The sequence below is a fragment of the Panthera pardus genome, unplaced genomic scaffold (genome assembly GCF_024362965.1).
Source record: "Panthera pardus isolate Hobbes unplaced genomic scaffold, ASM2436296v1 HiC_scaffold_17, whole genome shotgun sequence".
Classification (NCBI taxonomy): Eukaryota; Metazoa; Chordata; class Mammalia; order Carnivora; family Felidae; genus Panthera; species Panthera pardus.
The window spans coordinates 102,708,951-102,735,560 of NW_026526732.1; the positions used below are offsets into that span (position 1 = coordinate 102,708,951).

The following is a 26,610-nucleotide window of genomic DNA, read 5'->3' on the forward strand; positions in this document are numbered from 1 at the left end:
TCTTATACAATGGACTCAACTGTCCTGCTACTTCAATAGTATACATGATGACCCAGTGTCTTTTAATGAATGTTAAGTGTTAAGTTGCTTGTTTTTCTTCCCAAAGGAAGAGCCAAATGCATTGCCTGTGCTTTGCTTTCCTTAATGCCACTATTGTGCAGGGATTCGCTCAGCAAGCTAGAGGAATAGCATGTGGATATTGAATACAAAGAGGCAGCAGGTTCCAAATGCAGCCTCTAAAAGATGAGGCTATCCCTGCACCCTGCATGGGACAGAATGAAACTGTGTTTTGTCCAAAATTAAAAAGCCTGACCTGCGGGTCCTTAGAGCAGAAAAAGATTTCCTATGAAGGTGACATCTGGATTCTCTCCCTGCTTCTGCTACTACTGCTGTTTTTACCACCATTTTCTATATTCTCATTTTTTTTTTTTGCTGCAAAATTTAAGTTTGAAGCTATTTTATCCAATCCTCTTGTACTACATAGTTTGGATGAGGGAGAAGCTTATGATTTCCCAAGCAGATATATTTTTAAAGAGTTAAAAGGCACCACCATTTCTTCCAGAAATTTTAATAAGCATATAGAAATAGCCAGCTGGCTAATCCTGGGAATATCCCTCCTCCCTGTTCATTTTATAGAAAGATCCTGTGGTCAGGAAATATAAAGCTTTCAACACATTGACCACAGCTAGGATTATAGCCTCATATGGTAGAGCTTTTTCCCACTGTCTTTTTCTGGGTGTTGGCAACATCCCGCCAACTTCTCACAGGGTGTTGAAGTCACCTTCACCCCTCACTCACCGGGGAGAAGTTCAAGATTGACTGCACTAATGAGGGCGTCTGGAATTGAGACATTACATGTAAATCCATCAGTATGATTAAACTTAGCATGCATACTGTGTGTGCTTGGTACTTTCAAAGAGGCTGGCTATTAAATGGCTTCATATTTTTATACCTTTTGGCACCCTCATAAAAGGACTTAAGGAAACAGAATTTTTCCTCCACTACTACAGATGGACTAAGGCAAATCTATACTAAGAAGCTATAAAATAATTTGAAACATCTCAGGTTCATTGATAAATCAAGGCATTAACTCTGAGAATATTTTTAAATGTATAAAAACATATTAATAAGGTTATACATGTATGTAAAGGCGGATACATGGTAGAAAACTTATTACATTGCAAATAAAGTAAAACTTATTAATTCAGACTCACTTAAATCAGAATTTCTGATCTAACAAAGATCTGGCTGAGCGAAGTTTGTCTTTATCATATCAATAGAGAAAAGACTTGCTGAACAAATTGCTAGTGTAAATAAAGATTACAGAGAGAGTATATAAACTGTTTAAGAGAATACACTGTTTTCAGTATCCTCAAGCACTCAGGGAGCACCCATTTACATACAAATAATTGAGAGTATAATTACAAAGCAATCTTATGTATTAATCAAAGTTAGCACTCTAAGGACTTCTAAAAGGAAGATTTAATTATTGCGGGTCCACTTCTATATACTTGAAAGAGGTAATGCTGCATCCTTTTAAAATATTCTGTAGTTCAAACTTCTTACAAATGTATGCACATTTTTGTCCAGTTGATGTAAATTAGTAACCTATTAAAATATATATCATGCTATTATACATATATGCTAGCTTTATTGTTTTTGCATTTTAAATACTATGAAAAAGTATTTGTGCACTTCTGTTGCATGTATGGATACATGCTTACATTAAGTATGGCAGTATGGAATGATAGAAAGAGCATGGAACTTACACTCTGCCACATTCCTGCAAGGTGAGCTTGGTTTCTCAACCTGAGCTTAAGTTTCCTACCTGTAAAACAAAGAGAGGTGTTTTAGTACCTATCTTACATCTCAGACTTGTTGCAAACCCAAATTAAATGTTGTTACTTAAATTAATGAAAATACCTCATAAATGAATCATTTGCATAAATGCAAATACAAATATTTTATCTACATAATTATACTTATCTTTGATTTAGAAGGAAATGTTGATGAGGCATACCATATTAAGATATCCAGATATAAAGTTCAAATTCATTATTATCTGAAAAATATACAATGTCCTTGCTTGGAGCAAAACTACAGTAAAGGAAATTGATGCAAACACCTACTCATTCTATTTACCACCTACAGTGCAGCATTAGGGATTGAAACCATAGGTATTTTAGCAATTTGTAGAATTCTTTTAGATTTAAAAAATCTGAGGTTCATTATATAGGTAAGTGAAAATCTTACAGGTATACAGAGTTTAGGACACACAAGATGGGCCAATATAAAGAGAATATACAACAGCGTGCCTAAACTAAGAGCCTCTGCAGCTCATCTACTGGCTCATCTACTGGCTCATCTACTGTAATGTAGCCAGGACCTAGCATAATGGCTAGCACATAGGAGGCACCCAACAATAACCTGCTGTACTAAGATGTCTCTTGGCCAGCTATCAGCTAATCCTAGAGAGATTCACAAATGTGGAATCAACATACTTGCCTTCAAGAACAAAAGACTGTAAATTTCACAAAGTAAAAGACCAGATCTATCTTGTTATTGATTTATCCTCAAATCCTACAACTTAATAACTGCCTAATAAAATCTATTGGATGATTTAGCAACTACTGTATACCATGTTTTATGTAAGTTGATTACATGGTCTTTACACTTAAAAACTATAATATAAGGTGGGCAGAGAGAAACTTTTATAATAAGATAATGTGGTAGGTGCCATATTTGGAGGAAAGTTCTCTGAGAACATAAAGCATTGATTTGTTATCCTAGTTGAACATTAGAATCACCTGGAGATCTTCTGAAGCAATGCCAGTATCTCAGATCAAATACATCAGGGGGTGGAGCTTGGACATCAGTATTTTTAAAAACTCTCTCTAGGTGACTTTAATGTGCAGCCAGGGTCAACAACCATGGGAAGAGAAGCTGAAGACTATAACAGGAGGTAAAGGAGTTAGGAAAGAAATTTTTCTTAGATAAGGTGATATTTATACCAGGCCTGTTTATCCCTATGATCCATTGAGCCCAGAAAAACGCTAAGATTTCTTCTGTTTCCAAATTTCAAACAGGGTCTCCTCTTCAGGGACTATGAAGACCAGCTCCTCCCATAGACTGCTTTTCCAGACCCTCTGAAGTTCTAAATGCCAAGGACCTAAAGGGGCATCAGTGAGTCTTAAGTGTCCTAAATACAATTCACTAGAGAGTAAGATTCAATATCTCAAGAAAGAAAAGGTAGAGGGGTGCCTGGGTGGCTTGGTCGGTTAAGTGTCAGACTTCGGCTCAGGTCATAATCTCACGGTCGTGAGTTTGAGCCCCACATCGGGCTCTGTGCTGACAGCTCAGAGCCTGGAGCCTGTTTCAGATTCTGTGTCTCCCTCTCTCTCTGCCCCTCCCCTGTTCATGCTCTGTCTCTCTCTGTCTCAAAAATAAGTAAACGTTAAAAAAAAAAAAAAGAAAACGGAGAACAGGAAACTTGTGATTCTCAAGTGGATGAATTGCCTGATATTGCCTAATTTCTTCACTTGGGGAGGCCTTTATATGTGGTCATACTCAAGGGTGTGTGGTTTTATGATTTAACAAGAGCTGGTATGATCTGAGAAGTCAAGGCATTAACTTTGTCATAAGTTTCAATCATGTTCACACTTACGTCACTTTCATTTAAAAGTGAACAACCGGTCCACCACATTAGGAAGGAAAACAATGTCGTTCTTTATCTTATTATCCTGACCCTCCAATCCCAACTAAGTTGGAAGAACAATTTTCACCCTCTTCTTATAAATAATGGCAAAAATTGCAATACCAAAAGAACATCCATTGTAAGAGATGTGTTCTTCAAAATACCATATCTCAGTTGTATGGGATCAGAATGTTTTTAAGGCCTCTTCTTCAAAAGTACTAGAATACATGTAGAAAAAATTCAACAATCTCATCTAGAAGAAAAAAAAAAAAAAAACCAAAGTCTTAAGACCTCCTATACCAGAAAAATACTTTGGAACTAATTGTGGTTCCACCAGGAGCTACATATATAAGATTGGATGAGTCATTCTCTAAACATCTGTAAAATGAATTGTTCAGGTTGATGATGTTAAAAGAACTTTTTCCATGTTAACATCCTGTCCTGCTTTAAATCCAACATATTAACAACAGTTCCCAAATGCATCCCAGGCAGGCAAGAGAATATCCTGAGGAAAGAAAAAGCCAAGCCTCCCCCTAGTGTTTTCAAACTTTGTTTACTGATTCTAATATTAAAGAAGAAAAAAAATCACTCAAAGTTTGACTCACCATCAACATCTCTGGATAGTCTTTTATGTGTCATCTTAGCACCATGGACTTTAGGTGTCTCAAGAAACTTTTTCCTACACAGCTATTGCTCATCTAAATGGAAGAGCCACACCCCCTGTGCTCTATTTCACTGCATAAGAATGGCTGTGTGTGGGTGAAGTGAAGGGGTTACTAGTCTACTATAACATACAAAAGTTACTATAATCATGACTGTTTTAGATCTCATCATGCTTTTCCAAAGACTATAAATCAATGAGTAAAAAGGATTACATGTATGACAGGACAGGTAGTGAGAAAGGCAGTCATACTTTTAAGCCACAACCAATGGATCCAACAAGTGCATTCAACTGTGCATTTACAGACCTAACAGAGCCTGAAAGAATTCTTGACCACTACTGCCTCTGTAAGCTCAAAAAGTGTGCTTCTGAGGGAGCATAAACTCTTCCTTTCATCCCTATATATTTCATAGGCCCTTCTCCCATATGAACAAGAATTTAGATATCACCTATAGGATCTCTAAAACCCTTGCTATGTGATCTTTGTGGCCAGGTACTCATGGAACCAAAGTCTTGTCAAGGAACCAGTTGGACAGAAAAGGAATTTAATATGTGTTTGATCAGCATCACGAATTATATTATTAAACTAACCAGGGTATGAATCATGGCAGGTCCAAAGGAGAATTAAAATCACCCAAATCTTCCCCATAGCTGGGAAAGGCCACAAAGGACTTAACTGATTATAAGGTTAGAAATTACATTTTCAAGTTCCCATCTGGAGGCATGTTTGTTTCTTGCTGTGTAAGTTTGCTCCTGAGTTCTTCAATGGTCTGTTTTGAAAGGGTGAGGCTGACTGAAACCAATGCCTCTGTCTTAAGGACTTAAAAAAAAAAAAAATCACTGAAAACAATGTAGGGATATAAATGTCTGTGCCCACAGCCAAGATAAAAAATGCAAAGTCTGGGCCACCTTGCCTTTAATTTTCTAACTGCTGTTTTGTAAGGCTGTGTCATGCTTCTCAGTTCAAACACGCTTTGGCTCTTTATTATTCATGGACCTTTTTCTCAGTCAGTGGTGTTGAATAATAAAACAGCCCAGGATCAAATGGGCCAATTCTCCACGCCTGACACCAACTGCTACTGTTCGCTGGGCTCTGCCAAGCGTTGCCTCTGATAATGAGTGGGATTTGGTTAAACAGTAAATTAATGAATAATGAAATATCCAGGTTGATCAGTTAGAGAGCACGCTTGCTTTGCCCTGGGCTAAATGCTTGGGGCAGAAATTACTCTCAAACGGCACTTGCCTGGCTGCTGGTCTGGATAACTATTTTACAGCCTATTGCTTGACAGAATGCTGGGGAGGGGTGAAACCAGTGGGGGAGAGAAAAGGAAGAAGGACGGAGTTATTAACGGCAAAAAAAAGAGAGAGAGGAAGAATAACCTAGTTATCACCTTGTAGGTTTCTAAACTGCATGTGTAAGAACAAAGTCACAAATACGATCTAGAGAAGCCAGAGTTCCAAAATTCCCAACACATGTTTAACATCAAGGAGAAATGGTGAATGAAAACAGTCTTCTGTGTGTGCCTATGCACATATGTGATTAAATGTAGAACAATTCAACCACAAACTCATGTTTCTGCGTACACATCAGAGTGATGATATGCAGAGAAGCCATGCAGGAAAACTCTACCCTCATTTTAAAGTTCCATGTTCCGGTTCTTAAATACACACCCTTTTACAAATTTTAGAACATTAAAAATGTTTCCAAATGATCTCCATTTTAAAAAAGCTTCACTGCAACTGAGCTTCCAGGAGACACGTATATGACATATAATATATAATAGTCTATATATAATATACTCTATAATATAGTCACTTTTGAACTTCAACTTCACCCAAGAGTTTTAAACTGTGATGTAGTTTCACGCATGGATGCTATAAAAGGTTTGCTCCTTCAAGATCAGATATATGTCTTTCATAGGAAGCAACCTTCAGATCATCAAAAACCCACAGCAGAATGCCAAGAGGACAGCTCATACAAAGAAAACCAACACCTGCTTTCACTGCTGACATCTGTTTGGAGATAAATTTCTCTGATTATCTCTAGAATACCTTATTCTTTGTTCTTAGGTAGAAGAGAGAGAAGAGTCTTCACAAAAGGGGTGGGAGAGGGAGCATGTATACATTCAAGAACCTAACTGAACTGTGCTCACAACTGGAAGTAAACTCAGAACAAGGCTAGAGACAGGTGGACATTATTTTCTTTTCATGCTAAGTTGACAAACGATAGGATTATCTTTAAAAATTGCCCACAGGGGGCACCTGGGTGGCTCAGTCAGTTAAGTGTCTAATTCTTGGTTTCGGCTCAGGTCATGGACCTCTTGGCTCGTGGGTTCGAGCCCCACATCGGGCCCTGCGCTGGCATTGTGGAGCCTGCTTGAGATTCTCTCTTTTCTCTCTCTCTGCCCCTCCCTGACTCACACTGTTTCTGTCTCTCTCAACATAAATCAATAAACTTTAAAAATTTTTACAAATAAAAAATAAATTGCCCACAAACTAAGAAACAAAGGAGAAATATGAATTACCTATAACTTCAGTTTCGGGTAATTACTATGCTCACTTCCTCAGGGCCTATCGAGCAGTAAGGCCTAGTGGCTGATATTTCCCCTTGTTTTATCCTGCAAAACAGTGTCATAGACAAGGTTTTTACCTCTTCACACTGACAACCAAACCCCCTCTCCCCCAAGAAAAAATAAAATGTTCTAATTGTCTTTATTACTTTCAGGACATTGGCTGCCAAACACAGATGTTCACTATTGAGGATTAGAAGAAGGGTAAAAGGTCACAGAGACCCAGATCAGCTTGATCCTTCTTTGTATTAATTGGCCCCATTGTCTTGAAGGGGCCTTATTTTTTCTATTTTTTTTTTATTTTTTGAGAGAGAGAGATCCCAAGTAGGGGAGGGGTAGAGAGACGGAGACAGAGGATCAGAAGCAGTCTCTGCTCTGACAGGAGAGAGTCCAATGCAAGGCTCAAACTGTAGGATCATGACCTGAGCTGAAGTCGGAGACTCAACTGACTGAGCCACCCAGGTGCCCCAAAGGCCCTTATTTTTTGAAAAAGAAAAGAATATTTAAATTGAACATAAAAGTGAACGAATCACTCAGTGGGCCCATTTTGTTGATGGGGCTTGGGCCTATGCCCCCTGCTTCTTAAAGACAACAAAAGGGTAAGTGTGTGAAGCAACACATTGAAAATAAATTGGCTTCTGCCTTAACTTTTGGAAGTGTCCTATCTTTAGGAATCTCTGACCAAAAAATTCTATCTTGAAAACAACATCCCTAAAACCTAAGACATGAGATTAAATCTTTCCAACACATGGGACTCTCATGGCAAAGAAAATTCACATTGGTAAATGTTGTTTTGTTTTAGGCTGTTTTCTTTAGTCCAGTTCTTGGGAAATTCCCATATTGTAATAGTGTGTGTGTCTATAAATAGTCTTAACTGTAACCCACCCTACCCCCCCCCCCCAAGAAAGGTCTCTCACCTAGTTTCCTTGCAGAATCATTTATAAAGTTAGCTAACATGTACACAAAATCCATCCTGGTCCAAGATTAATACTTTGATCTCAAAGCGCTGGCTGCTGCTGATTCTTCTTCTGTTTCTCCTTCTCCTTCATTTGGGGGGTGGGGGGTTGTGGTAGTGGTGCTGATAGAACACTGAGGTTTGGATGAGTTTTATGCTTGTTTTCTTTGTCTTGACTGTGATTTTCCCAGCCATTTTGTATAACCCCTCCTGGCCCCTCTCCAAACCTAGAATGGTCGACATTTCAGCAGTAAAAACCACCGCTGTGTAGAAACTCTAAAATCCTATCCTTGGAAACTCAGATTAGGGTCGCACTTGCTTTTCCCACTTAAACAGCCACCAGCCCTTCCGTAATCAGGTGTTCCCAAGCTGCCCAGGCTCTAACTGAGCAGCTGGATGCCAGGTTCTAGCGCTCAGGACTCGATGGTTCACATAGTGAGCACTAGAACTCATTAGGTTGACTAGATCCTCCTGCACTTCAGTCTACATAGTATACAGGTCTGACCTGGGTCAAGTTTCCACCCCAGAAAGATTCTCACGCCCAGTCTCCTTCCCAAAGAAGCTCCCCTTCCCATGTCTATATACCGCACTGTTTTTGTGCCAGCTTTTCTCTGGTCATTTGATAAATTTCCCTACAAGAAGCAACATTTGACTGTTACAGAGGGCATACTGATCTCCCAAAAGTTTTCCACACTTATAAGCCGTGGCCATGCACACACACACCGCCCCCCCCCCTCCAGCTAAGTGCATTGGCTAATGACATCCGACAGCCACATCCTAGAAATGTTGGCTAATATCTCCACTAACAGGCACGTCCAGGACGTTAGCTGGTGGGTGAGTCACAGATGACTGCTGGAGCTGCCCTCCATGCGGTCTGGGCAAGTCACGCTTTGCTAAGTCCATTGGCTATTGTACTGCTTTTTAAAATTTTTAAAGAGCATTTTTATGCAGAGGCCTCTCCCAGCAGCAGGTGTGACCCCTACTCGGGTCTGGACGCCTCTCGCCTGAATCAGTTCCAGAAGGATGCAGCAGAGAAAAAGCGAAAAGAAGCAGGGTGGTGAGAACCAATAAGTTTCGAACAGGTGGGCAAAAATCGCCGCCTGACCTTGATAGCTTGTGACCAACGTGGAACGTATTGAACTTCTGTGACAAAACTGCTCCCTCCATATGAACGTAACCACATACACACACAGACACACACACACCGTTGCCTACACTGCAGCCGATTTTGCAAACTCGCTGCCTCGGTTCCAAAGGCTCACAGCAAAAACCTTTTCAAGCTCGTGCCCTGTCCCGGGCAGAAGCTGGGGCTGGAGTCGCACCCTGGGGCGCCGCGGCGCGTGCGCGTGCAACCGCGCGTGCGCGCTTCTTGACGCGCTGCCCTGCCACCGGGAGAGCCTGCCTAGACTCGGCCAGCCGCTCTGTGTGCGTGGGCTCGGCGGAGGCAGGAGCGGCGCACGCGTGGTACAGGCTTACGCAGACACCTTGCTGGGGTGTCAGTGTCACCGCGCTGGTGGTGCCCAGCCTCCACGTTGCTGTGCGCGGCTGCGTTCTGCAAACGTGCCTGAAAGGCGGTGGGAGTGTGCCAACTAGAGTGAGCTGGGGGAGGGCACGGAGGGATCCAAGCAAGAAAGTGGACCGGAGGAGACGTTTGACTGACCTCATCCTAAAGAAGCGACGGGGTTATTTATGAGCCCTGATTTAAAAGTAGTGGCTGCTAGGGAAGTGAAAAAAGAGCTCACCCCAAGCTATAAAAGAAGCTATAGTCTCAAGAATGCTGTTTATGACGATATAAATCAACGTGGAGCTTGTGATGGGAAATATGGAGAGCGTGAATTTGGGATAGAAACAAGGAAACAAAGTCAAGAAGGAAAAATGAGTTTTCGCCGTCCTTTTTCCACCCCACCCCCTCCGTCTCTATGCATTTCCTTCCTTCCCCGAGAGCCCACAATTCCAGCGAGGAAGCTGGGGCGGGCGGAGAAGCACACCCCATCGCGGGTCAAGTCAGCCTGAATCTTCCCCCAGTTTAAACGAGGCTCGTTAGATGGCGAGGGAATACATGTAAATAAACAACTTGGAAGATTTATGGGAAGGAGTTCAATTTTATAGGACTGTATTTATAGAGCCAGCGCTGGCTCACTTATAAATAGATTAATGGGAAGCTAAAATTAATGGACTTGTGAGCTGCGCGTTTAATTTCTGAGGCTTCTACATGACAGACAACCGCCCTCAAAGTCCAAGCATGGAAGGCAGCTTGAGTCGGGAGTCGTGAACAGCCTCGGGAAGGGACACATCCCTTCGGGCCAGCATCTCTCTAGTGGCTCTAAGCTCTGGCTGCCCCCGGGTCCCAGGGCAGGGACCCCACGGGGCTGTTATTTGCAAACGAAGGAAAAGAATGTGGCCTCATAAAAAAGTAATCGTCTTCCTCCTAGCATTATTTTTAATCAGGGCCCTTAAGCCTCTAATACCGGCGGGCAGGTGGGCTTCTGGGGCACTCTAAGCCGCTCAAATGGGCTGGCTGCCTCCTGTCAGGCAGGGAGGGGTGGGGTGGACAGGGACACTTTCTCCAAGTTACCTAGGGTCCCTGTGCTGGGCTTGTGGTCAGGATCCAGGACCTAGCGGTTCCAGCTGCGGCTTGCCATACTCCCTCCGCAGCTTGGTAAAACAGTAACAAAGGGAGTGGGAAGCTGTGACAAGGCCATTTTGTTAGACAAGGCCGTCTCAGGCTTCCTACTCCTTTCCTTCTCTTTCCAGTTCTTCCTTCCATGCCTTCTAATTCTTTTTTCGCATTTCAGACATTCAAGATCCTGGGTTTTACCTAGCAAAGATGACTGTCTGGGATACATACTCGCCTTGTCAAATGGTGGTAGGAAGGGGGGGGCAGGGTTTTGAATTTACCTATAGGATAATAGATGGCAGGCAGGTCTGTTTCTCCAGAGTTGGAGGTAACACTTCTGTAGGAAAATTTGCTATAGGAAAGGGAAATTACTCACCACCCACTTTGTATAATCCCAGTGGTAACCAAGCTCTCACTCTCCAAAAAGCAAATGAAAAGGAAACTCTGTAATATAGTTGAGCCAGAGAAAAATACATACACCTATGTTTATTATAGATAAATGGATTGCATGCCCTCTTAATCACATTTCCCTTGCAATTCTTTCCATCCTTCTACTTCCCTTCCTTTTTTTTTGGGGGGGGGGGTCTTGATTTAGTCATTTATAGTTCTAGCCATGATACCCTCCCCACCTTTCTTTAGTTAATAAGGAAGGCAAGAAGTGGAAAATCTCACATAAAGCAGATCCATTGTCCCTTCTGTCTTTCCCTATCGGGAAGTCCAACTGGGAATGATTCACCTGAAAAACAGAAAATTGATATGGGAGGCATATTATTAATTAATTAACTGAGCACCAACTATATGCTAAGTACTCTTATAATCTGGAGTTACCAAGATTTGACTTTGCTGATTATCCTTAAATGTATATACACATTACTGTTTCTGCTTTTTGTAATTAAACTAGGCAATATTGATGTTGGAAAGGACCCTAGGAGACCCACATTTTTCAGATAAAGACCTTGAGGTCCAAAGAGAAACAGTGACTTGTCCAGACTGTGTAACATCTTGGATGACTTTACGTTCCTTGCCTTAGGGAAGACACCCTAGCCTTGGGATGAAATACAGATTGAGAAGATGTTTGATCACTGCAGCCCATTAGGGCTGGGCTGCAGCCCATTAACCCAAATGAGAAAAACTCTGGCTTCTCTAGGCAGCCTCTGAGCCCAAGGTAAGAACTAACTTCCTAAGACAACTATGCCTTTTTCCTCCTCTGGGTCAAAGGAGCTGTTCCTCATTTGTTTATGGAGGGCTTTGCACAGCTGGTGAGGTCAGGGTTGGGTTCAATCCTGAAATAAGACAGTTAACTCCTCCAAATCCCAAGGTGTCGGGTGCAGGAGCCCATACCTGGCCCTGTGGGCATCTCCTGTGCCATTTCCTCCAAGGAACACCATGCCAGAATGCTATCCCATTAGCAGCGGGAGGGGAGCATCATCTTTGACTTGTAACCAGAGCCCTTTAGTTACTGGGACACAGAGTGTTTTAGTTGCCTGGGAAGTAAATTTGACGCCTCATTTTTTTAAAGGGCAAAATAAACCAAGAGATGCAGTTAACATGAGCTTTTATTGAAAATCTAGTTCGAAATAAGAGAGAAGAGTGTCAACTTGGAATTAAGAAAATAAAAAACACCTCCTAGTGAAAACAAAGTGTCAGTTTTTCTAAGAAGCAAAATTTATTGTATTTATGCTGTAACGAAAACATTGCCTGTGTTTCAAGTGAGAGGGGACAAAAAGAAAAAAAAATTCTTGGCTATACTTTTTCTGTCTGTAGAATTAAACAATGTCCATATTCAAGAAACTGAAGATGAAAACACAACAAAAACACAACAGTCTTTTTATTTGTGTAAATCAGATCAACACTGGACAATAAACCAATTTCTACCCATTACCATAACAGCTCGTCTATAAAGAACAGAAAAATTCAGATAGGATTCTACCTAGGGGCAAGCTATTTTTTTGGGTTTTTTTTTTTACTTTTTTTTTAACCACCCATTCACAGAGGTATAGATTCACAGATAAATAATCCCAAACTACTTGCCATATTTACACATTCCCATTAAATTAAGCATAAATAAATATATACAAACTTAACATGGATACCCTCCAGAGCTCTTCTTCTGAAGAGCCAATAGATTGATATTTCTCGATTGTGTGGCAAAAACAATGTTAGTGAATTAGAGACCAACTCAACAGTGGAGTCAATTTTGGCATTTAAAGAATAGTGTTCATTCCACCTTTTGAAAGAAAACAAAAATGAATTTTGATATTTCTTCTTACTCTTCTTTCTTTCTTTCTTTCTCTTTTTTACCCCGATAATTTAACATATATTGGCACAGGAGGGGAAACACTGTTCGGGCTCTTGAGGCAACATCAGATGGTTTAAGGTTATTATTTCCTTTCCACATAATGTATTACGCATACAGGATATCAGATGTGATGACAAATTCTCTATAAACACTCTAAGTAAGAAGGAGTTGCCCTTTTAAGTAAGGCTTTGTACCAGAGGAACAGTGTGTAGATAAGTCCGAGGCTTCAGGTTTTCCATTCAACCAAAGTTTTCATAGGATATGAAATAATTGCTTGAGAGAAAGTGGTTTCCTTGGCCAAAGAAAATAAAACAGCCAGGTCTTTGAAAGCCTCTTCGGTTCTTTATGTGGGGGTGGAGAAAGCTAAGGATGTGGAGCCAGAGAGAAGGAAAGAAAATGGAAGATAATTTTGGGGGTGGGGGTGGTGAGAGAAAGTCACTTTCCCAGTTTAAGGGGAAAATTAAAGATCGTTTTGATGGTGGAATACTTTCCTGGACAGCTCCCCCGCCGTTTTTTTGTTCGTTTTGTTTTGTTTTTGTTTTTGTTTGTTTTGTTTTGTTTCTCCCCCTGAGACCCATAATACCTGTAAGGGGAGGCTGGGTCGGACAGAGAATGGTCAGGCGACCTCTGGAAACTCCAAAGGAACTTGCAGAGTGGAAAGTGTGAAGGCAACGCTGCCACATCCTGACTCCTTTTTTCTATCTTTAGCTATGTTGGTTTGGGACTGAGCGTTTGGGAGGGGGGCACGCGGCTGTCTAAAAAGTGCAGGGGTGGAGGAAGAGCTGCAACTCACCTGTTTGGTTTGAAAACAAAGCTCAGAAGAGCTTGTTTTAAACGTTTCCCTTGACTTAAAAGGCAAACTCTTGCGTTAATCCTACTGTTTATTGATTTATGGGCCCAAGGAAACCAAATCTTTTAATAACTCAATTATCAGATAAACGTAGCGGGCCTGGCTAACGAAAGCAAAGGGGTGGGGGTCGTACCTAAAAAGGAGAAGGGAGGGAGGGAGAGGGGGCAATGAGCTCTCTCCACGCGGGGAGGGGGGCAGGGGAGGCGCAAAGGGCTCTACTTAGCGGGGGCGCGGAGGAACACACAAATGAAGGTGGAGGGAGTTGAAGGGAGCCTGCATAGCCAAAGAGCACAATTCCTATCCCATCACCCGCCTTTAGAAGCGTGAGGAGGGGGAGAGTTTTCATCCTGGCAAAGGCGGGGGAAGCTTCCGATTCCCTGGACATTTCTAGGCCACTTGCCTCCGGGGAGCAAGTGCCCGGAGCGGCCGCTGGTAGCAAAGGGCATAGGCAGCGCTGAGACCCCTCCCCGCCTGCTGCCCCGTGGCGCCGCCCCATTACCTACTGGAGAATGGGGCTTTCTCGGTCGCCTTAGCCCTTAGGGTGAGACCGAGAGCGAAAAGGGCCCGCGCGGCCCGCGGCCCCTCCAGCGGCTGATTCTATGTCCTCAACACGACTGGGCGTCAGTGGCCCACACGCTCTCAGGACCTGCACAGTAAGAGCAAGGCGCGTCCATCGCGTCTCTCGAACGTCACACGCGTGGGGCGCGTTGCCCTGCAAGGAAAGGAGACGATGGTTTTCAGTGTGGTTTCTCCTGGCCTTTTGCAACCAGAATACATATAATGCAAGCGGCCAGGCCCTCGGACAAAGGCGCAGGCTTCTGAGCTGGGGAGAGATGGAGTGTCTACACTCTCCATAGGGGTTAGTTCCCGGCCTTTGTATTTAACCCGGTCTGGGGCTGAGCCCTGCACACCCAGAGGTCCCCAAAGGAGCTAGCGGTAGTTGGGCTGGGGAGTGACAGTAACCGTTGCTTGGACCTTCCAGGTGACCTAAAACCTGCTCCCTAACTCCCTTCCCTATGAAAGTGTCAGCGCAAAGCTCTCAGCAGGTGCCTAAAGCCCAATCCTCCAACCTACCCCCCCTCCCCCAAGGCCAAAGCCCTTTGGGGCGGCAGAACTGAGAGTCCCACTGGATTCTAACTGTGAATCCTGAAGAACAGACATCTGGATCTTTAACTTCCAGGGATGTTGCAAAGGTCCTAAGGTCTACTTTGTATAAAGAGGTGCGTGTATCAACACTAAATTTAGACTACTGGGGGTGGATTTCCCCACTGCTTTTGGGAGAGTGGGGACAATAGGTTCCAGATTTTATTTCACGATAATGCCCAGATGAAGCCCAAGAAAGGAGCTGGGCTGCCAGAATGAGACACAGTAAATGCATGAAACTTTATCCACTGGGAATAATAGTCCCAGTGTATACAGACGGTAAAATTCAAAGCTGAAATACATCTCCTTTCACTTTGCATTCATTATTTTGCCATCATATGCCAAAACGAGTGCATGTCTTGGGGGGGGGGGGGGGGGTGATGCCTCATTCAGAAAGCATCTTGTAGAAAACAATTGTTGCTGAAACACGGAAGCTTGCACCACCCTCTTGCCCAGGACCACTCGAAAAGCTGCTTCCTTACCCGCTAAAACAGCAATCACCAAAGAGCCCAAGGAAATGGAATCTATTTCAAAGGCAGGGCAATATTGCTTTTGGACTCCACGAACCCTTACTTTTCTCCCCTAAAATTCATTTTCAGCTCCCCCCTCCCCTGGAATTCCGTGTTGAGGTATCTGTTAGCAACTAGACTCAAAGCTGCTTCAATTTCTTATTGGCCACTTTCTAAATTATTCCCTTTGAGCTTCTTTAAAGAAGTGCACCTGCAGAATTCTGACACACAGGCTTTGATTAAAAAAGGATCGGATTTTTTTTTTCTCTGTACCTTATAGATTGTGTAGGAAGCCCAAGTCCTCTTTGAAGAAGCTCATAAACCATGCGGGCAAAGCTTTGGAAAACAGAAGAGAATGAAATGGTACATACCCCTCCGAAGGAATTACATACTAATCAACGTATTCATATTGTGTTTTTTTTTTTTTTTTTTACTATTGTTCTTAAAATTGGTAGATGACACAAACATAACAAATGCAAGGTTCTCTGTATGCAGGTGCTGGCAAGGCTGGGAATTAGTAACATTTCTGAAAGGAACTGATGATGAGTCTGAATCAACTTATTGATCCGGATTTTCCTCAGCCGCAGGAGCCTCTCTGCTCGGCGGGCCCACACAAACGGCAGCCACCGCCGGCACCACGGCGGGCCTCCCGCCCCGCCCGCCCTCGCCCTCCCCGAAGGGTGCCAACGGGAGCTGGGCACCGGTGAGTTAACAACGCAGGGCGCAGGGCGGGGCGGGGGTAACCGAGGGGCAAACGCAAAGGGGCTAACCACACTCATGTTCATCCCGGAAAATTCCCGTGACAGCTTGAGGGAGGGAGGGCAACATAGAAAAGGGTGGTTGGGAGAGGGGTGAGGTGAGGGGGAAGGGCGGGGACTGCGAGAGTTTCCTAAAAAAATATTAAAAATTAAAAAGTTCGTGCGTCTCAGTCAACCAACTCTCAAAGCACTGACACCAACGTTTCTCCGATTTTCTTCCAATAAGTTAGCGTTTTCTCATGTTTAGTCTTATGTTTATTTTTCCAAAGGGGGAAAATCATGGTTTTCTTTTATTATCAGTATTACTAAGCTCGAAAGAACCGAAGTGGAAAATCCGGACGTTTGTCTCCAAGTGTATCTTGAAATAGACACTGAGAACCGATATTGTTGCTCCGTTGTAAGCCTCAGTTTTTTTTTTAAAGTTATTTAGCTCTTTTTTTAAAATTTGATTGTATGTGTATTCTACCTAATATAATTAATTCTTCCAAAGCCAATCCAACATTTTAAAGCTAAAATTAAATTTTTTTCTGTTTTCCTTTTGTATTTAAAACATTTTTCTTTCTTTCTTTCTTTTTTTTTTTTTTTTTTTTTTTTTTTAATTTTTCATTTCCTGTGTTTCTCCTCCTTGTCGCCAGTTTTACTACCTGGGCCTTCCCCAGACGTGTGCCTGTTAGTGGTGGTGTTGTTCAAGAACATCTTGTCCATGCCTTTGAGCGCCTCGGTGAGATAGTTCTGCAGGGCCGTGAGTGCGGCGCAAATGGCCGGGGCTCCGAAGCCGTGCGTGATGAGGCTGAAGTGCGTGAGGCAGCTCTGGATCCCCGGCTCCAGGATAGGGCTAGGTCTGCTGTTCCCGATTGGCGTCCGGTCCTGCGCCAGCAGATCCGTAAATTCTTTACAAAGTTGCCTGCAAAGAGGTGGGAGAGGAAGAAAAAATCACTCTCGGTGTCGTTGTCATTGGCATTAGAAAGGAGACGCGCACACTAGCCCAGAGGCGCCGGGTCACCATAGAGCCGGAGAGCGAGGCTAATGCGGACGATTCCGCTCTGTTTCCCTTCACGGCACTCTCCCTTCTAGAGCAGCTGGGACGAGAAGGAAAGCGGGGGTGGGGAAGTTATGCACCCCTTACAGCCCAAAGCCTTGCCTTTCTCCCCACATCCAGTCTTTCCTCCTTCATTCCAGGACCGCCTAAACCCTGCTTGGGAAATCCGCTAGGCTTTAGCGTTTGATCTTTACTATTCAATCATTTTTGGCTCTTACCTGGCAGATTTTTTTTAAGCCCTTTCCCCCTCCTCTCCTCTGCCTCTCTAACCTCTTGATGATCAGACTCAAAAAGCCCTGAAAGATTTAGGCCCCTAAACCACAAGCCCGTCCCTGGCACAGAAGCAGATTGCCAGAGACTTGCATGGCCCAGGGCAAGCAACTGTTTATTCCAGGACAGAATGCTGATTCCATTCAAAGCAAAAATCTGTTTACCTGCAGTATTTGGGAAGGAAGGTATTTTCCCCCCTTCCCCTTTCTTTTAAGTACAGGCTACTGAAAATCTTTGTACAACAGGATTGTTGTCAATATAAAAGGATTCCTACATTGTTTAAATAAAACCTACAGGTAGATGGGTAAGACACTGGGGAGGGTAGACTTTTATTTGTTGAAGGTTTTTATTTCCTCAGGGCAACTACAATTTAGAGGAAACTCTCAGCCTTAGAAATCCTGTGTGCCTACGAATTGAGCTTATTTGAGAAATTTTTAATATAGGAGATGGACAAGAGGCTTAATATAGGATGGTTTTAGCCCAGAAGGTCCAATGGCATGGCTTCCCAAAGGCCACGACCTTTCACAGACTGGCAAACTTCTCCTGTCAACCTGCTTCCACCAGTCCATGGGTCTATACAACTCCAGTCCCAGTCCCTCCCCACCCCCCACCCTCACCTCCAGTGTGGCCTGACGCTTGGAAACACGTGGCCTGGCCAACAGGTAAACAAGGCAGTTACCCAGAGGCCCTTATCAGTGACCCTGGGGCATCCTTTGCCAGGGGGATTACTCTCAGGAAGAGTAATGACTAAACAAGACAGAGACTACGTCCCCCACCCCCACCTGCAGCAGGTGAAAAGGTTTTAGTTTTAAGGCTGGTGGTTAGATAATACTGACAGGCATCTCTCTACCCTCTCTCTACTGGTTACTCCATTCAAAATGCACATCTACATCCTCACAACCAGGAAGAAATAGGTTACGGTGCTGACGGTGCTGAAGTAAATAGGGCAGTTCTTAGGCACCTCAGAAGCACCTGTGGGGCTCAGATGCATGTATCCATGCCTCTACCCCATGATTCCAATTCAGAGGGCCTGGGGCTAGGTCCACAAATACCTTGGAAAAGCTCCCCAGATGATTCTGATACTCACCCCAGGTTAAGAAGTGCTGTCCTAAGTGAAGCCACAGGGCTTCAAGGAGTGATGGGGTGGAGGAAGTTACAAGGATTCCTTCGGGAAATAAGAGTTGGTGGGTGAAATCCTATTATCTAATTTATACACTTTAGTTTTATTTTCCCCCAAAGTACATTTACTCTTTTATAAAGCACCAACAGGTCCCCCACCACCAGACAGCAGGGCAAGGGGTAGGAGGGCAACAGATCCATTATACTGCTAGCTGGTACATCAGAAGAAAAACTTTCAAAAACAGGACGAGAGCCAAGTTTTGATCATAGAAGGAGATGGTTAAAGTCTGTCCTTAAGTTTGTACTCATTACCAAAGTGCCAAAAAAGAAATTCTGAACTGGGGGGAACAAATGCTCAGAGTCAAACATTCTAAATCTTCAAAGCCCAAAGCAGGGTCTGTAAGCAATTAAAGTTCTGGGACATTAATATTTTTTGACCCTGCGGAAAGGGGCAATCAAATTCCAATCACGTCTCAAAAACATCTGGACAAATTTGAGCAAATGATTTTTCAGCCTTCCATATATTTCTTTAAATTACGCTGTCAACGGAACAAACTGCGTCCTCCAGCACTAAATAAATGAGCGCCGCTGTTTGGGCCGAGCCTTGGAGAGAAACGTGCGGACGCGCACAGCGCCGCCCACTGCAGGCCTGAGTCGGCCATAAAACACCAACAATATGACACCGAAGCCAAAGACAGGAGTAAATCAAATAAATAGAAAACCCACTGTAAAAGTTCAAATGAGCTCTAGACCTAAATTTAGCCAGAGATTTACTATTTTCCCCTCTGGAATTGTAGTAAATTTTACGTCTGTGGAAGATGCCAAACAGCAACGTTGGAAAGAGAATAATTAGAGCTGCGGGTGGAGATGGGTACACGTGGGTGACATATAGACATCCTGAGTGTGCCTATGACGGGAGATGTGAAACCAGGAAGAAATGTGCACCTAGGGATCCAGGGAAGATCTGGATCCAGGAAAGACCCAGAAAACTCCTGCCTGGGATCCCCAGGGTTGGGGATAAGAACTGTAAAAAGCCTGGATTCATAATAATAAAGCCATTCTCCCCCCAGAAACTTGGTAATAGAGGAGATCAAGACAAACCCACAGCCCTTAATCAACTTGCGTGGGGGGAGAGAAGAGAGAGGGTGGAGCTGGGAGGGCATCCTAGCCAGCAATCCACAGGCTGCAAAAGCTACTTGGACCACTGAGTTGCTTCCCAGCCCCACAAATGAGGTCTGCATTGTCCTCCCAAGCGAGGGGAGGCAGCAAGGTGGGAGTCAGAGAGGAGGGCTGAGGGTCTGGGATACTCACTTTGTAGCGAGCAGCATATTCTTTCGGGAGTGCAGGTCACTGGGGTCCGTGTGCTGCCGATTCAAATACTCAGAAACAGCTTTAGCAGGAAACTCTGTTTCGCAAATATACCCAAAATCCCGAGCTAAGTGAACAGCTTCTCCTGAAAAGACGGGAGTAGAGGTAATAATCAGCACCTAGTCCCTGATCATCTAGGACAGGAGACGGTCCCTGGTCAACCGTTGTTATTTATAGAAGAGGCCAGCTGTTGGGGGCAAAACCAAAGGTGAGACTGATGCCCAGATAAAAAGGATTCTCAAGCCATAAAGTTGATGGAATAAACTTTGCTCCTGCTGCTCTTTCCAGCCTCTCTCTGATGATCCTTTTAGCCAAGTCCTAGCTAGACATCCCCTGAAAAGCTTTGGGTCTCCTACACACCATGCTTTCACTTAAGGGCAGATATATTCAGGAGCCACCTTACAATTGCACCTAGACAGTTGGCTAGACATTCAAGCCAGATTTCCCCCTTCCCTTTTTAAAAAGCACCTGTTATACCTGCTTTAAATAAAGTTTAAAAGTATTCCTATCTTTTGTGTTATCTTTTGTATTTCCTATGATTGCATTAGGAAAAAATATCTTATTAATAACAAATATATACAAACAATTCCACGTGTGAACATGTCCACATATATTAAAGAAACATATAAGGAATGAGTGTTTCTGTCCAACAATGAAATATGTATTCTTTGTCAGTTCCCTGATAGGTTTCAGGTCTCTCCTCAGAGGTTCCTGTCATCATTCTCCTACTCAAGAACTTTCTACTGCAGAAAGATGACACAGCAACTATAGAAAACCTGGACATCTGAGTCCTCAGCTTATGTGGAAGACCTTTCAAATAAAACACTAATAGCCCTTCATGCACAGCCTTAGGTGTTCCAGGGAAGATCCTGAACATGGTAAAGAGATATGGTGAATTATCCCATAGCTATGTGATTTTTAAGGAGCATGACTTACTTTTAATCATCATTATCATAGTAACAACAAAAGACTTCAGGCATGGTGCTTACAACGATCCAGATCCATAAAACTGAAAATTGCCAACTAACTATTGTAACTTCAGTAGTTTTACAGTTTCCTTCCTTCTACACCCAAATTCAAGTCTTAGGCAGAGATAACCTTGACTGCTTTTTAAAATGAGGATTGTGATACTAACAAATCCCTGAAGGGCAAAAACTAAACCCCCCAGGCTGAGAATCAACTGCTAATCAGTGTGATCTGGAAATTTGGTGACTGCTTCCCCAGAGGGTAAGTTTGGGCCAGGCAACTCTGCCTTAAAGATGGCAAAGTGCAATGCCTGTAAATGTGATGACTTTATGGTTGCTGCTTACATATTCTAAGATCTCCTCCAAAAACCAATTCCCCACAGGAGTGTCATAATATCACATCCATAAAAATAGAAGAAAAAACCAAGACCAACATGTTAGACTCTAGAGAAAATTCTATAACTTCCTTCATTAAGACCATCTGGCTGTATTTCCTATCCCTTCCCCGTCCCACAAATTAACTGCAGATCCTCTTGTTCTCAACTGTGTAGAAGTTCCTGTTTATTACATACCATAAATATCATCCCCAACCCCAAAATGATGAGCAAATTAGAATGTGCCTGTCATAATTGTGGCCCTTTAATTCACAATTGATGAATCTACACTGAAGATCATACGTGACTCCCCTCCATGTTTCCTCAGCACCTCCCTGCACCCTGTTTTCTCCTAGGCGTCATTGGCCTTATTAAGCCATATTTCAATAATAATAATAAGTCCCAGGTAATCAGCAGGAGATAGAACCCTGGGAGTGGCATGAGTTTTAAAATAACCATTAGGGGTCAGGAGTGCAATAATAGTTTCCTTATGAAAAAAGACAATGTGCTTTCTACTACTGACGATTCAGAGGTAGAACCTGGGAAGGAGAGGAATATAAAATGGATTGCTGCTTACAGAGTTACTCTTGTGAGAATTCATACAGAGGGAGTTTCACACACTGTCTCCTGCACATGGTGGTACAAGTGACCTCTGCACTGCCTTAGAGTCTGGACCTGAGCACTCTCCAGAGCTTAGGGACTCTTGCACATGTCCTTTGGCCTCTCTACAATTGCCAGTTCCCTCTAAGTAAAAGGACCTTTGAACTTCTCTCAGGCAGCCTCTTGACATTCGACTCATAAGGGCACAACAATTGCAGTGATTTCCAGTTAATCATGAAACGTGTAAAATGTCAGCCTTCAGCCAACAGTTAAACTCAGCCACTTCGTGAAATGGCCACACGTCTTGCTTACCTTCCACCAGGGAGGTGAGTAACGTGACATTTGCTGCTTTGCGCCTGCCCGCGGGTAAATTCAAACCGATTTTTTCTAGCCTTTCTCGCAAAGATCTCCCCCCATTTTTCGATTTGGCTCTGAAATTGCAAGAATTAACATTCTGATTAACCTCAGAGTATTCCTGAAACAAAGTTTAGACTTAGCAATCTAAAGCCCAGTGGAGCTTGAAGAGGTTTTAACTTGAGGTTAGCACATTTTCCCCCTTTCCTTGTGGTTATTTGCTGATAGTTTGCTGAGGTTTGCTTAATTTCTGCAATACAGAGCATAAAAAAATTGAGTCTTTTTTTTATCTCGTGAGAAAATAAAATGATACCAGATGGGAATAATTAGGATGTAGGTTGTGGGTCCAGAAAAGGTAGAAGTTGCACATGCAAACACACAAGCTCTTTCCTCGTAATGGAGCTAGTTGGTAAGTAGAAACTGGGCAAGCGCTACCTTGCCGAAAAGAAGGAAAGAACTGGGTGGTTCAGAGAGAAGGCACTAGCTGAAACAGGTGGGCCTTTCGAGGAAGGAAGGGGTCAAGAATTGCTGTAAGATGGAGTTGGGTTAAAAGGGGAAGGAAGACTGAAACATGAAACCAACATGATGATGGTAATCGCAATAACAGTTAAACTAACACTTTAGGGAGTTTAGTTATGCGATAAGCACTGTATATTGATTATCTCACTTAATCTCATAGCAAGTTTTATACACACTCAATGCCCAGGGGGTGAATGAAAGAAACTTCCACACTCCAGGACTCAAAGGACTCACTTGGAGAGCACGGCAAAAGGATTCAAAGTGAGAAAAATCCATGAGTCACCCCCTTACTTCCTCCCTCATCTCTCCCTGTATGTGCTAAAGTCTTGGCAAAAATACAAGAAAAAACCCAGTTACTCTGACCTCTCTGGTGGTACAGTTCACACAGCCACTTTTAGGAAAGAAAGGGACTTTCAACCCCCCAAATAGGCCAGCTTGAAAAGTTCGTCTCCTACAGCGTCACCTTCCTATCAGAGACACTACCAAAGTGTCCTTTGTCCAGGCACTGGCAGAGAATCTGGGGAGAGGCTTTAAAATCTTAAGATAAAAGCCACCTCTTCCTCCATTTTTCACAAGGTCCTCCAATATTGAGGACCATTTGAATGCCCCCACGGGATAACTGTTAATATTCCATTGTTATTATTGGCGGTGTTCTTACTGAAGACAAGAGGTCGCAAGTCTAGTGCAGAATTTTTCAAGCCGAGGGAACAATGCTTTGGTGGCTAGTGACCGATTTAGTCGGCCGCCAAACATACTTTAAAACAAACCAGAGAAGTATCACAGTACGTTACTGGTACAAAGTGGTTTATTCCATGAAACGTCTGTTTTAGATAAGTGTGTGTCGGTTCTGAGTTTCACTCAGGCTACAGAACGCCCTCGAAGTGTCCCGGGGATGGGAAGGAGTCCCGCGCCAGGCACAGGGCAGGGAAAGTAGGCGGCTCCAGCCACCGATCGCAGCGGGAGGGCGAGGCGGCGCGCGCTGACGGCGCGTGGGTCCCGGGGCGGCGGCGTTTGCGCGCGCTGCCCTCAGCACGTGGCGGCCTTAGCTCTCCGCACGCGCAGCTGGGGGGGAGGGGGGGAAGAGGGGGGCCGCGCGCTGGACGCCCGGTTGCTAGGCAACTGCGCCGGGCTATATGTTGGTTTCCGGGAGCGCCCTCTTCCTTCACCCCGTAATAACCGATTTGGGGGTTTTACCTTCTGAGGACGCCGCCGAGGAGAGACGCATTGAGGCATTCGGGGGGCGAAAGCCGTCTCTGAACTTCTCCCACAGTTACTTTGTACTTTGAAGTTGAACTGAGCAGAGACAAACGGCCCGGGACCGAGCAAAATACCTCGCCGGTGTTGACGGACATGCCTCCCAGGAAGCCATCTTTATTCATCATCAGAGAAGTCACAGATTTGGGAGGAACCGGAACTAGGGAGAAAAAAAATATGCCATAAAGGTGACCGGGTTTCGATCCTGGTGACCGGCTGATAGAATGTGTCGGTGCGTGCGCAGGGGCGAGGCCACAGGACAGGCGCCAAGTGGAAAGCTGGAGGAGGAAGTGTTTGTTCCAATGGGGCTGCGGTGCGTTCAGAGCACTGTGTACAAACAAATGGAAAAGCCATCACTCCTCTGGAAACTTACCCCATGTGTGTAGCTATGAGTGCCCCTTGCCACAGTCCCACTTACTATACAAAATCAAAACAGACAGCCCAGAGTTTGAATTATGCTGTGAAACCCGGCAAATCCTATTCCACCATGTGCTAGCTTGTGACCTTAGATATCTCAGTGAACCTCTCTAAATCCTAGATTCCTCATCCATCCCCTAAGGATAATAATCATATTTGGTGCTGAAGCCTGGGAGTGATTACATTATCAATGATATAAAATGGTAATACCAATGTTCTGTATGAGAACCCCTCCCCCCTTTCTTATTGGACTCAAATCTATGGTCATCACTGGAGAGCACTGGAGAGTGGGCTCTTTCAGACACTGCTCAAGAACAGCCAAGTAATACCATTAAGCTTGGGCTCGAAAGAGCTGCTCATTTCTGTAAAAGTGGATCTCATTCTTTCCTACATCATAACAACATATTCATTTAGAAATGAACCCAAATGCTCCTCTCCAGTGAAAGCAATTCCACAGTGACATGAATTTTGTTTACAAATTAACTAAAGCACCGGCTGGTGATTGTTTGGAGCAGTTATGATTTACAACAGGTGCCCTGATCAATCAACCAATCACTCTAATTCATGTGAGCGGAGGTCTTGCCTTGCCCCAGTTGTTTCATTTCGGCAAGTAATTGATAACAAACCGCACTCAAGGTATGTTTTATGCAGAAGTTAATAAGAGCTGACAGCTGGTTGCCACTGCTACCCAGGCGCATTCAGTCTCTCCAGCCTGTATTTCTGTTTAATTGTGTTTCAGTGTCATCTGCACCTCAGGAAGAGGCGGGGCTCAGTAGAACCAAAGGGCTGGGAATGAGGAACAATGAATGGCCAATCTCCCAATTCCCGGGCAGTCTTGCTCCTTTGGACTTCTACACTGCTGAAGCTCATTTTCTTTCTGCAGGCTCTAGAAGCCACAGGGCAGGTGACTTTTCCTGGCTTGCCTTACACCTTAGCTTCTTCCGATGGGATATGAAGCCCCCAAATCTTCAAACAATATTTGTTGATCACCAGTTCAGGGGATTTATTGAAACATGCATCTGGCATGAAAAAGAAGGCTCCCATTCCTTCTCTTTAATAAAGATTATGTCTTATCTTATCATCCTGGTAGGGGAAGACATGCTCTTTCCACCATCCAGAGCCTAAAACTCTACATGTCAAACAAGTTGTACAACTTCTCTTGTATAGAATAACCAACAGTGAGTATTTTTGTAACAGCTTATTCTCTCTACTACAGATTCCAGCATTCAGACTTCCATGATTGTTTGGAGACTCCTGAAAGCCAGGTTGGTCCCAAATCTCTTATTTATTAGGAATTGCAGTTTGGCCCTTTACAAACATCTCATGGAAAAGGATTTTCCTAGAAGAATGGATGGAGGTCCTGGAGCATTTCCTTTTGCTACTCCTTAGATGTTTTAGTATTTCTGGATCTGCAGAGTTCAAGGCCCTGTCTCAGAACAGGGAGTGATGTTAGGTAACAGAGTGGATCTTCTGCACTGTCCTGGTTGGGGGCGGGGGGGCTACAGAACATGTTTTCTTCTTTCTGATTCCCCTCATCACATTCTCATATTCCCTTTTGAGAGTGAACCAATGAAAAGTCACAGTGTGAGTGTTAATTACATTTGAGTAAAATACGGAGTTAAAGTCATTTAAAAGACAGTGATTTTGGTGGAAACACCCTGTCATTTAATTCTCTTACACAACATCCACATCTAATTTGATCTGTCTTATTCTTCACAGCACTCTTGATTTCCATATTTCAGATTTGTATTCAAGATCTATAAACAAATAATTTACGATCATGGGAATTAGCTTCAAGTAACCTTGGAGAAACTTTTCTCCAAAATATAGATATAATTTTGTAATTTTAACATGGTATGAACTATAGAAATAAGTTGTAAAAAAAATCTCATCTTTGACATCAGCAATATTTTCATATTTAAATACTATTTGGAAAGAATATTTTAACAGAAAATAAACCTCACTATAGAATATTTTAACAGAAGAAAAAAACCTTACTAAGTTGAAAATACTAAGTTCATTTCCTGTTTCCCATACTGAACAACCAATATCCCTTAGGATTGGAATTTTACCTGCTTCTCAGAGTCCCAGATGCCAAATCTCTTGAAAAGCCAAGCCTTTAGAGACACTTTATAACCTGCCCTCTAATTTCACTATTGTTAATTGCCTGATTTACCTAACAGCCATTTCCTTTGGGGAATGTATAGTGTTCTCTTCCGTTCCATGGACTGTACCTTTCCTCAAATGCATTATCACCTAAATATCACCAATCCAG

The 26,610-nt window shown here is 43.4% G+C and overlaps 1 protein-coding gene across 8 annotated transcripts in view; it reads right to left on the reverse strand.

Moving 5' to 3' along the window:
* Nucleotides 1–12,035: 12,035 nt before the first annotated feature.
* The window catches only part of TFAP2B (transcription factor AP-2 beta), a 30,160-nt gene continuing 15,585 nt past the window's right edge, over nt 12,036–26,610 (reverse strand). For 3 of the 8 annotated variants that reach the window (XM_019457389.2, XM_019457393.2, XM_019457394.2), the window contains 5 exons: nt 23,859–24,078; nt 22,104–22,222; nt 19,796–19,937; nt 16,701–16,960; nt 12,036–15,634 (listed from right to left, as the gene is read on the reverse strand). In XM_019457389.2, the coding sequence (XP_019312934.1) occupies nt 15,573–15,634; nt 16,701–16,960; nt 19,796–19,937; nt 22,104–22,222; nt 23,859–24,078 (803 nt within the window). In that variant the 3' untranslated portion in view covers nt 12,036–15,572. Of the gene's footprint in view, nt 16,961–19,795; nt 19,938–22,103; nt 22,223–23,858; nt 24,079–26,610 lie in introns of all 8 variants that reach the window. The other 5 variants (XM_019457390.2, XM_019457391.2, XM_019457387.2 and 2 more) reach the window with 4 other exon arrangements.